The following is an 11,653-nucleotide window of genomic DNA, read 5'->3' as shown; positions in this document are numbered from 1 at the left end:
ACACTCTTTGTTCTGTTTTTGACATTGGGTAATCTGAGTTCTGAGGATATAAAAGTGGCTTGACCAAGGCCACAGAGTGATTCAGGGGAATTGACTGGGGCTCTCTTGCAAACTGGTTTTCAGCTTGTGACTTTTCGATGAGGCAAATTTTCTGGGGGTCAGATGTCTTAAAAGCCCGGATTCATTAGTTTCCTCTGTGTGTTTTTTCCTTCCTCTCATTCTCTAACACCACTTCTTCCTTCTTAATGGATCTTATATCGTTCTGGTGTTTTCCAGTTTTCTTTCTTCAGTGAAAACATGTTGGTAAGGCATTGTCAGTGCTAAAACAATTCTCTTCTGGCGTATTTTAATTCTTTTACCACATATTGATCCGTTTTCTCTTAGAGAAGCCATTATGACTGGGCTAGTTTATATCCTGACAGTTGTATTTTCCAGGTGATTATCGGCCTTTTGCTGTTCTTGCAAGTCTCCGCCTCATATTGATGGATGCTCATTTGTGGCTATATGAGGACTACTGAAATTGTTTTTAAAAGTCAGCTGTATTCCAACTCCCCCTGGAACAGTCGATGTGTTTTCCGAATATTCCTTTCCATGCTTCCGGACAGAAGGGGATGGTGTATAAGGAGGTTTGTTTGCTTAAGGTGGACCCTGAAAACTCAGCCTCGAATTCTTGGTTGGGTGTGGATAGCATTGGGTCTGTTGCTGTTCCTGCCTCCGTACGATCGTTTCCAGAGCTGTTCGCCTTGTTGGAGCCGCCAGGGGACGCTGTGGCCCGGAAGCGTAGCGGCAGCTTGGCGCAGACCCTCCCCCAGCGTCCCGGCACCGCCCTGTCCCAGGCTCCTTTGCGGGTAAACAGACATGGCCGACGAGGGAGATCCCCGGGACGCTGCGCACAACATGGGCAACCACCTGCCGCTGCTGCCTGGTAACCTCCGGGACCGGCGCCTGGCCACGGGTGGAGAGCGAGGCCCGGGGCCGACCCCTCAGGGAGGATGGGGACAGCAACCCGGGTGCAGCGGCGAGCAGGGGAGCTTCTCAGGAGCCTCGACCGCTGCAACCCTGCGCTTTCCTCCCGGCCTCTGTCTCCTGGGCTGTGGGGGATGTTGGGGCGAGGGACTTTGGTTTCCCAGAGCAGGGACCCAGTCCTGTCCATCTTTCTCCTTAGCAAGCCTCTGGGACCAGGCGACGTCGGAAACCGGGTCATATTAGTAGCCATTCCTTTTCCTGCACGTCTGTCTTTTAATACGACTGACAGCTAATATGTACTAAGCACTTAACACGTCACGCGCCACGAAGTGAATGCTTTGCATGCCTTTCCGCTTTTACTGTTCAGTACCTTGCTTGTGGAGGAGAGAATGTGTTCACGAATTGTTAAATGTGTGTACAATTTAGTGACATGGAAGGACACACAGTTGCAGAGAGACAGGGCTCTGCGGTGTGCTGATCTGTCAGCACAACAGGTATCGCTTAACTACCTCTCTGTCGAGGCCATATTTGGTGGTTTTTTTTTTTTTCAGGTGCGAAAATAATATGCTTGCATATTACCACTCAAGAGAGTGGTATTACCAATTTCTCTGCCCTGTTCTCTTTATGTCCGTGTACTTTGTGACAACTTACATTGCAGTACTGAATATTAAAAGGGCATGAATAGTGGTACATACTATTCCTAGAATGCTGTAGACAACACAGACTATTCCCCAGGGCTTTGGGTTATAAACCACGCAGTGTGTTAGCTTTTGTTTGTATGAAAACCATCACTATACACACCATTCTATTTTAAGGAGGTTCACAGTTGTGGTGAGGCTATTGAGGGTAATTATAATCTCCGGTGCAATTCATTTAGGGCCAGATAAGCAAGTGCTGTTAGGATTGTTGGGATTTGTGTTTGATTCATTGCAGTGCTGATTTGGATACTCTTGAGCTGTGTCTCCAACTCCTCTTGTAATTTTTCAGAGGTAGGGATTATTCTGGTGTTAGAGGATTTGAAGAACAATCTTGTAATGCAGATTTACTTAGGATACAATTGTGGACTAGGTGAGTTGTAAGTTGTTGAAAACTTGCATCTTTAGTCACGTGAGGTAGGAGGGTTTTTTTTGTGGGTTGTGAAGAAATTATTTCAGGTTTCAGTTAGTTGCCTCAGGAAAGCTGTGCTTTGGGTATGAATCTGTTCCTTGGTAGTGGTTTAGCCTGAAGGAGGGAAAAGCTGGGTGCCGTGCCAGTTCATAGAAGGCATCTTTTGTCTAAGTCACTGATGGTTTGTGAAGCTGCACTCGCTAAAGTTTATAAAGGTAGGTAAGTCATCTTTCAACAGAAGAGATTTTAGTGACATCAGCTCCACTGTGGATGTGCCAAAGGTTTAGGGAGAGTGGTGGAGCGGAAGGAGGAAGTGCATGTTTTGTTGGCATTCACCAAAGCTCCTGCATGAGTCATCAGTAGCCCTGAAAAGTCTGTGTGTATTTTCTCAATTTAAAATATTAGAAGTAAGAAGCTCACAGATGTTGTAGATGTAGAATAATGGTTGTCCAAATTATAAGTTTTTATTGCTGGAGAAACTCTGGCTTGCCCCTTGAAGCTATGTAGTGTAAGCTACTTTGAAAAGTGATCATCTTTAAGTGCTAAGGAAATTGTTTAACATTTTAGGCATGAAGAATCTATACTGGACAAATTTAAATGCTCAAAGATAAACATTTCCAAGTGGGAGAAGTGGGTTTTAATTTGTTTACGAGAATAGCTACCATATATAACAAATGCCTTTAAAGAATAAAAGTAGAAAATGTCAAGTAAATTTTGTATAACTGTAGCCTTTGAGCTAATAGAAGATATTCTAAGTTTGCTGTAGTAGAGAAGAGAATGGGTCTCTCCAAATGTCAAGTAAAATCTAGGTTTTTAGAGTTGCAGATGAAAAAAATTACATTCAGAATGTTTTTCTCATTTTAGTTTTGTCTTTATCTTTTGATGAAACTTCCCTATTGTCAAGAAAAACATGTTCAGAAATGTTAAACATCAGTTACCTGCATACGTCTTGAAATATGTTCTTCTCTTTAACAGAGCCTTATATCTAGGAATTCATAATAAATATAAGGTTCCAGGCATTTACTTTATTATTGTAAAATCTTTGTATTTTCTGTTAGGAACCTACTTACAGGTGGTTTGATATTTAAAAAAAAAAAAAAAAACTTTCTCAATGGAAAAGCTGACCAATTTGTAATCAAACCTTATACATTTAAAAGTTTTTTGGGGGGAGCATTTAAAAATATATGAACAGAAATGAGATTTAGTGGGTTTTGATTCTTAGTTTAGGCCAGTGTTTCCCAACCTTACTGTCAACATTTCAAGCTGGAGAACACCTTGTAAGATGTACCTTAAGCAGTACGGGGTGTTTAGCAGCATGCCAGGCCAACACCTAGTCTGGATTCCCAGGATTTTTCTAGTTGTAACAGTCAAAGATATCTTAATACAGTATCAAATATCATAAATGGACCCATAGTTGGTAGCAAAAAAAACAATTCTTATTTAATAGAGTAACACCTCTATAAAGTAGTAGTTTGTTTTGGTGTTTGGGGCTTTGATCTCTGCCCTTGGTAGCAAGGATTTTTGTTTGTTTGTTTGTTTGTTTGTTTTTTGGGACAGGGTTTCTCTGTAGCTTTGCTCCTTTTCCTGGAACTCACTTGGTGGCCTTGAACTCACAGAGATCCGCCTGGCTCTGCTTCCAGAGTGCTGGGATTAAAGGTGTGCACCACCACCGCCCCAGCTTACCTTTTATAATTTCAAAAAAATACGTGCAGATACAGTTCTTAAATCTCCTTTAAAATGTATTTTTCTTTGTGCCAACATTATTTTTAAATTTAAAATGACAAATCAATATTTGTATGAAAATAATTGCAAACATTTAATTTTTAAATATGACGATGACCGCTGGGAGAGTAGTCACTAAGAAAGCAGTGCCCTCTGCCAGGTTTTAATGGAATCTTTTTCCACGTTAACAGATCTTTCTTGCCTACTTATTTCTCCCTTGCTTTCTTTTTCACAGAGGAACTCTTTACAGCTACAGTTTGAAAGCTCCTCAGAGATTATTGTGTCAAGCCTTCATTTTTTTCTTCAGATGAGGAAGCTAAGCTTTAATCAGTTGGAATTTATTATGTAAGGGGTCAGAATTAGTTTTGATAGAGAAGAGAAAAATTGTCCATACAAGAGAATTGCACATAGTTTATCTGTTTCCCTTATAAGGCTGTACCAATTGCTCTGCTTTCTAAAAGTACAGTGTGAACGGAGGGAAAAGGGAATGTTACAGTGAAGGAGCCAGATGGCTGATTCCCCAGCCAGATGATCAAGGGGAACATCAGCCCCTAGGTCAGGTAGACTGTATGTACCCTTGATGTGAGGTGAGGAAACACCACAGTCCTCAGCTGAGTCCTGAGAATTACATCAAGCGTGAGGGATGCTTTGTAAAGCACCAGATAAGTACTCTGAATGACCAGGGCCTCCCCAGCCAGGTAAACAGAAAATTGGCCTGCCAGAGGCAGCAAAAGAGCCTGATACCTAAATGTAATGTGGATCCTGGAGGGGAGTCTATAACAGAATAATGGAGATTAGCTAAAAACCTAAGGAAATCCAAATCAGGAATTTAGTTAATAGTAATGTGCCAGTATTGATGACTTAGTTGTGACAAGAATACCGAATGAATGTATGATGCTAACTATGGAGGAAGAGAAAACCTTGGCATACTAGAATTCTATTTTTCCAACATTCCTGCAAGTCTTAAAGTATTCTAAATTAGTTGATTTTGAAGAACAGGGAAGAAAGGAGGAAAGCACTCTCATGGCAGAAAGAGCAAAGGCCGGGCTCTCTGCTGCCTCTGCACAGCTTTCTTTAGAAGAATGTCTGTCCTCGGGGCAGGCTGTGTGGAAGGGAACAGAGGTGGCTGTTTTTTGAATCTCATTGTTTTTCTTCTGTTATTCTACTTCAGCAGAGAGTGAAGATGAGGAAGATGAAATTGAAATGGAAGTAGAAGACCAGGATAGTAAAGAAGCCAGGAAACCGAACATCATCAACTTTGACACCAGTCTGCCAACGTCGCATACAGTATGTAATTTAGTCACGGAGCTAATGCAGTAGATGGACCTTTAACTGTACTTGGAATTTCCTAAATGCAAGTGACTGAAGGATCCTGCATATTAGCTGACCTGTTGTTTCCCAGTGCATGTAATTCTACAAATTGAAATAATGTAGTAATATATTCTGCTGTAATATATTTTTTCTAATACTATTTTCTAATATACAAACAGACAGCCTTAACTTTTAAACTTATCCTGGGTGTGCCTCTTTGAGGAATTGTCTTCTTCTGAATGAGTCTACTAGTAACTGAGCCATTAAGAGTGTATTACTGCTGGGATGTGGGGTGGAATTCTACATACCAACATTCTGTCATATGAGTTGTCATATTTGGACACAGAGGGGTTTCTGGTTAAAATAAGATATTTTGAGCTACAAAATGCTAATGAGAGATTCTTCATAAAAATTTGGAGTTCTAGTAGGAAATACTAGATCAAAAGTTAGAGTTTGATGGAGGTGTCTTCTATAACCAAGCTTATATAAGTAAATGCGTGCTCTATGTAGCTGACTCTACTATTCTTTAATCTCTTAAGGTGTATTGAGTGTCTGTCTTGACTCTGTGTGTGTTCTTGACTAGTACCTAGGAGCTGATATGGAGGAATTTCATGGTAGGACTTTGCATGATGATGACAGCTGTCAAGTGATTCCAGTCCTTCCTCAAGTGATGATGATCCTAATTCCTGGGCAGACGTTACCACTGCAGCTTTCTCACCCACAAGAAGTCAGCATGGTGCGGAATTTAATTCAGAAAGACAGAACCTTTGCGGTTCTCGCATACAGGTAGGAGGATGGACATCTGCTCCCCATGCTGCCTTCTGTGTTGACACAGCCAAAGTCAGTGTGGCAGCCAAAGCCACCTGGAATTTTGCAGAAGATGTTGGATAAGAGTGTGAAGCAAGCAATCTTGTCAATATCTAATATTATTTTCATCACTTTGTAAGTCAGACATTTACTTTTACAATTTAGCTGTGTCTGACTCTTGAAAAACTTCCATGCATTTAATGGAAAGCCTGCCTGGAATCTGAGTTCAGAACTGTTTTTATTCAAAAACAGCTGGGCTTTTATATACAGAGGTTACTTTTCCCTTTCAAAACTCACAAGTTGTGCCAACACAACAGTGGGAAACTGAAGCTGTCCTTCAAGTAGCCTTTGGCAAATGAAGGAAACGTGGTGGAGACAGGAAATGGAAACAGGAAGCCTCCCCATCACCCCCAATCCCCTCCACACACATTATATATATGCATAGTGCTGCTAATTAGCAGTGACCATCATTGTCTAACAAAGTGAAAGAATGTTTACTTTGTGAAATACAATTTAAAACTCTTTAGCCCTAGGTTATTTCAGTGACTCTAACCTCCCCTTATTTAAACTGCCCTGCTTGCTTTCTGGAGCCTTGTGTGCTAGTTTTACAGTGAGGGCGACTGCTGTAAATTGTTTTCCCGTCCGTATTGCTTTTGCTGCTTTTGTGTATTTAAAAGCTAAAGCTGAAAACTCTTCCTGTAAATTTTTGTCTTGGAAGTAATATGCAAGAAAGGGAAGCCCAGTTCGGAACAACAGCAGAGATCTATGCTTATCGAGAAGAGCAGGAGTTTGGAATTGAAGTAGTGAAAGTGAAAGCAATTGGACGGCAGAGGTTCAAGGTCCTTGAACTTAGAACACAGTCAGATGGGTAAGAAACTTCCGGCATCTTAGAGGGAGGTGGCAACTTTGTGGCAATTTACTATTTACTTGATATTTTATAGCTTCATTAGTTGTTCTCTTTGCCTTCTAAGGTGGAAGTCCAGAGTTTCCAACCTTGATGTTTAACAGAGCCACTGTCAAGTGTAAAACTGTAGAGACCTCAGTTTCAGCTTCATCTCCCAGCCCAGAATGTGACTTAATGTGGAGTGACAGTGTGTATAAATTATTTCTGGGTGATTGTAACATCCCTCCAGGTTTGAAAACAATACTATAAGCACCAAAAGAAGTACCTGTTGAGGGATTGCTTCTTTGGGATTGAAGAGCTCTCTGCAGCATGGGAGAATAGAGGGCAAAAGCTGTGCTCAGTGTGCTCACCAGCACAGGTGTGCAAGTGGCAGCATTGTTCTGCTGTTTGAAAGCTACACTGAGGAAAGACATCTGCCATGTGCTACACCTGAGCTGTGCCAGCCACGGAGTTTGGGACTGTGTGCAGTGTGCGTTTTCTATCATCCCAAGATGTCTTTTATATGAGGAATGAAGAAATGCTTCTGTCTCTGCACTGTGTGAAGTTTAGAAGTTTCCTGAGGATCCTGGCGTAGTTCACATGGTTAGGTTTTCATACGATCAGAAAATACTGTGTTTATTTTCCCATTAAGTTCTGCTAATTTAGCCCATTCTCCTAAAAAGGAAATGAAGTAGAAGCAAGCATTTCTCTTATCTGGTGTCATGTCTTGTTTCTGGCACACAGGAAGCACCTGTAGTATCTTAAGGGACTCTGGGCTCTGCCTGTTTGTAGGGAATATGGTCTGTGGTCAGAATTGAAAATTCTGTCATGCCACTTTTATTTCGTATGGCATCTGACTGAGCACAGGAAGGTTTGAAGATTTTAGGTACCAACAAGAATGTAAGCTGCATGAGGGCAAGATTTGTTGTCTGTTATGTCCATATTGTAAGCAGCTGTAAATATTAATTTACAAAAGTGTATGAGTCAGACAGCATTTTGGGACAAGAAATCATCTGATATTGGGTGGGGTATCCAGAACAGAGGGGCTTACTTTTCTCCTGGACCTTCCCTAGAACATTTCATTGTACAGACTCCAAACCTTTATAAGGTTGTATGAGGTCCTAAGTAGACAAGTTGCTGGAGAAGTGACTGAAAACGTTGTGGTCTACATTTAGGACAGCGTTAAGTGATCACCACAAAGTGATCTGGTGGTCTGTTGTGGTAATTAGCTGGTGGTTTTGTTACTGTGGATTTTGCTGATACTAACAGCTTTTAATTTACTTCCTGTATACTTCTTGATACAGTTTGATTATCTTTGAATATTATTTTCTAGAAGTGACAAAAGAAATTGAGTTGGGAGAAAGTATGTATGTGACTTTAATAATTAATTATGTAGAACTCTAAAAGACAAGCTGGAAGTAGTCACTGTCAGAAAGTAGTCAAGAAACATGGTTGCAGTCTAGTGAAGATCAACATCACACTGACAGTGGACTGGCCTTGGAGAGGACAATTCTCTCTAACAGTCTGTAGACCTACTATATATTAAGGCCTCTCAAAAAGACGTGTCTCAATTTGAAAGCCCACTGTGGAATAAGATTTCTTTGCCTCCACTCCCACCCTGGTCCTGAAACTACCATCACTTCAAATGGGCAAGTGAAAGAAACCATGAAGGTGGTCCAGGGCAGTCTCTTTTTTTGCAACTAAGTCCCAGGGAGGTAGGTCACTTGCCCTATGCAAGTATATACAGCTGACTTCATCCACATTCTGACTTCCTAACTAGCTGTCAGTCATTATACCAGGATTATTCCTTAGCATATTGGGAACTTAACTCTAGGAAAGCTGTAGTTTAAGATTCATCTTTTTGTTTTTGACCAAATGACACTTCATATATCAACACATAGAAGGGTGTATTTGACTTGGTTTAGGACTCTTCAGAAATCTGTTTCTTAGAAGTATACAGAAAAAGAGATATTAACATCCTGTTGGAATTCTGAGATTTCTTATCTGTCACATCTGGGTTAAGTAATTTTTAGTCAAAAAAGTTTGAAATATATATATTACAGACATTTTAGCTGAAAATTCTAATAGTGTAACATTTTGATTTTTGGAGAGACAAAGTTGCTTACTTTGAACTGGGTTTGCAGATCCATTTGGATGTAGATGCTCCTGGATTTTCTTTATACATTATCCATCTACACTTGTGGGTCATTTTAACAGGCATTACAATGTAAGTGCAAAATCTTAAATTTTGTAGTTTTTCCCCCAATTTCTTGTGTAGCCTGTTATAAAATCATGTTGTTATAATCATAAAGTAACTGTCATAAACACATAGGAGAGAACCAACACACACATATACATACATACTCCCCAGGCATGTTGAACAGGGACCATGAGGACTCACTTCCTCCCTGTTCTGAAAGCTGGTACTGCAAACAAAGGCCTAGCATGGTCTAGAGGACATTGGTTCCACAGTGTCTTTGGTGCAATAAATTTTTGTCTAGAAACAGAGAGGGATGGAGGGAGGGAGGGAGGAAGGGAGAATGAAATGTGTGTTTGTTTCTTTCTGTTTTTGCTACCTGGCTATTAATGACAAAGAAAGAGTGTGTGAGGCTCACAGCCTAGAGATTTAGGGATGGAGACTTGTATTACCTAAGAATATCTAAGAGTTAGATGTGTCAAGATAATCTGTAGGCTGTATGCTGAGTTTTTAAAATAAATTTTGCTTCATTTGTGCCTGCATATTTATCTGAAATGTATAATCTCTTTTGAGTCTACAGGTGAGACTGAAATCTAAATTATCTCTTATATTAAGATTTATTAAACAATTGTTTTGAGAATTTCTTATATACATATATAGCATTTGGTCTATTTGTTTAAAGTGGGGAACTTGGAAAAATCTTAGTATTTAAAGTTATCCTATATCGAGAAACTCACTCAGTGTATCTTAAAATGAACAACATGCTTGATTCTCTCTATTTTAGAATCCAGCAAGCTAAAGTGCAAATTTTGCCAGAGTGTGTGTTGCCGTCAACCATGTCTGCAGTTCAGTTAGAATCACTCAATAAGTGCCAGATATTCCCTTCAAAACCTGTTTCTTGGGAAGACCAGTATTCGTGTAAATGGTGGCAGAAATACCAGAAGGTGAGACACTAATTTCTTATGCGTCTTCTAGAAGTGAAGACTGGTTGCTTTTAAAAAGAGTCACAACTGTCATGACATTTTCTAGACACTGTAGTTGCTTGATCATAGATGGATTTAAAAATAATTCACAGGCAGTTATTTACGAAAGATAACTTGCAGTAGTGGTGAATGTCACACAATTGTAAGACACTGTTGATACTGTTCTTATCATGTATGTATTAACGGCCTGTGGCTCTTGATTCCATAGGAACCGTAGAAAACTCTAATCACATATTTGGCTTTTGAGTTAAATGCAGCCCTGAAGAAGGAACAGGATTGTTTGGGCTGCCATTCAGTGGCAGCAGAAAAGAATGCTGTCCTTAGATCTTTCAGAGGAAAGCTTTGTCTGTTGTTTTGCAGCATGCTGCTGATCGCAACAGAAATTGACTTGAGAGGGTAAAGTATTGCTTGTTTGGTGCTGGCAATGTAGTTAAGTGGTTGAGGTCTTGCCTACCATGTTCAGGGCCCTGTGTTTGATTCCCAGCATGGAAGAAAGCCAAGGGTGCTTGTTTGGGCATTACAACTTAGGTATTCCTTTGGCTAAACAAGTTCACCTCTTAGGATAAAAGTGAAAACCGTTCTGCTTCATTGGTGAGATATGTACTTCACTGTAGGATGTATGTGTAAATACCTTTAGGTATAAAACTTGCTTTCTAAATTGATGATTTCCCCATAACTGAGAAATGTACTAATTTCTAAGTTTAGAATAAATTGATTTTTTTGGTACTTAATAAAAATACAAGAAGGTTATTTCCATTGTAAACATAAAAGTTCTGTGAATCTTCCCTTACTCTTCATTAAGTTAGGGTAGGGAAGGTTTACATTTTGTTGTAGGTAGCATACCATCCTAAAGTGATGTGAATTAGTATATAATTCTCATGACAGGCTCACTCTCCTTTTCACTGCTCTATCACATTTAGTGTTCTTCAGTTTCTAGAGAACTTGAGGCAGAGTGGGTGCTTGATGGTCTCATAACTGTTAAGGTATACTGTTTTACCCCATTCTGTTAACATTGATGCACAGTACAGTATGCTTTACTTAGTTTTTCTAAGAATGCTCTATAGAGTATAATTAGACTGCTTAAACACTTGCTAAAAGAACCTTGAAAGTAATGTTATGGAAACTTTGACATTGTTGTTGCAGGCAGCTTTGGTCTATCTGTACAGTACTTCCTTTTCCAAACTGGGTATAGAGATTTTCAATATATCTACCCTTATTTGTCAATACAACAGTGGAGAATTAATGTTCATGATGATTTTAAGCATAATTCTTAGAATAAGTATGTCAAAAGGTAGTTCTTTCAAGGAGTGTTGTTTTGTATTTAATCAAGCTATTTAGTACTGTCACATGTCTGCTAAAGAAGTGATTATGTGGCAGATTAATCCTATCAAGATGTTTGCTCCCTACATGTCATGTCAATATTTAGCTGTTCATTTCAGTGACTGCTATCTTTTCAGTAGGACTTATATTGAGATTTTTAATTCATACTGGGACGGTAATGGGAAGTCTTAACTATCTGAATTTTCTAAATTTACTACTCTTTGAAATTTACTAAGTATAGGATGGGACTGTAGTTCATAACTGACATATTGGCCCTGTATAACAAATCCTGTCCTGGCCATAAGACCTTGAAATTCTAAACCTAAACTTCAGTTATGCAAATAACACAACTTGTGA

The 11,653-nt window shown here is 39.7% G+C and overlaps 1 protein-coding gene across 2 annotated transcripts in view; it reads left to right on the top strand.

The window, feature by feature from the left end:
* Positions 1-799: 799 nt before the first annotated feature.
* Positions 800-11,653, top strand: part of Crbn (cereblon) — a 20,793-nt gene continuing 9,939 nt past the window's right edge. Inside the window, exons 1-5 of one of the 2 annotated variants that reach the window (XM_052719596.1) lie at positions 800-925; positions 4,967-5,082; positions 5,690-5,892; positions 6,632-6,781; positions 9,778-9,937. In XM_052719596.1, coding sequence (XP_052575556.1) covers positions 859-925; positions 4,967-5,082; positions 5,690-5,892; positions 6,632-6,781; positions 9,778-9,937 — 696 coding nt within the window. In that variant the 5' untranslated portion in view covers positions 800-858. The remainder of the gene's footprint in view (positions 926-4,966; positions 5,083-5,689; positions 5,893-6,631; positions 6,782-9,777; positions 9,938-11,653) is intronic. The other variant, XM_052719597.1, reaches the window with a different exon arrangement.

This window comes from Peromyscus californicus, unplaced genomic scaffold (assembly GCF_007827085.1).
Source record: "Peromyscus californicus insignis strain IS unplaced genomic scaffold, ASM782708v3 Scaffold_6__1_contigs__length_162567912, whole genome shotgun sequence".
Taxonomy (NCBI): Eukaryota; Metazoa; Chordata; class Mammalia; order Rodentia; family Cricetidae; genus Peromyscus; species Peromyscus californicus.
The sequence above is the reverse complement of the archived record's forward strand: the minus strand, read 5'-3'. Positions and strand labels throughout refer to the sequence as shown.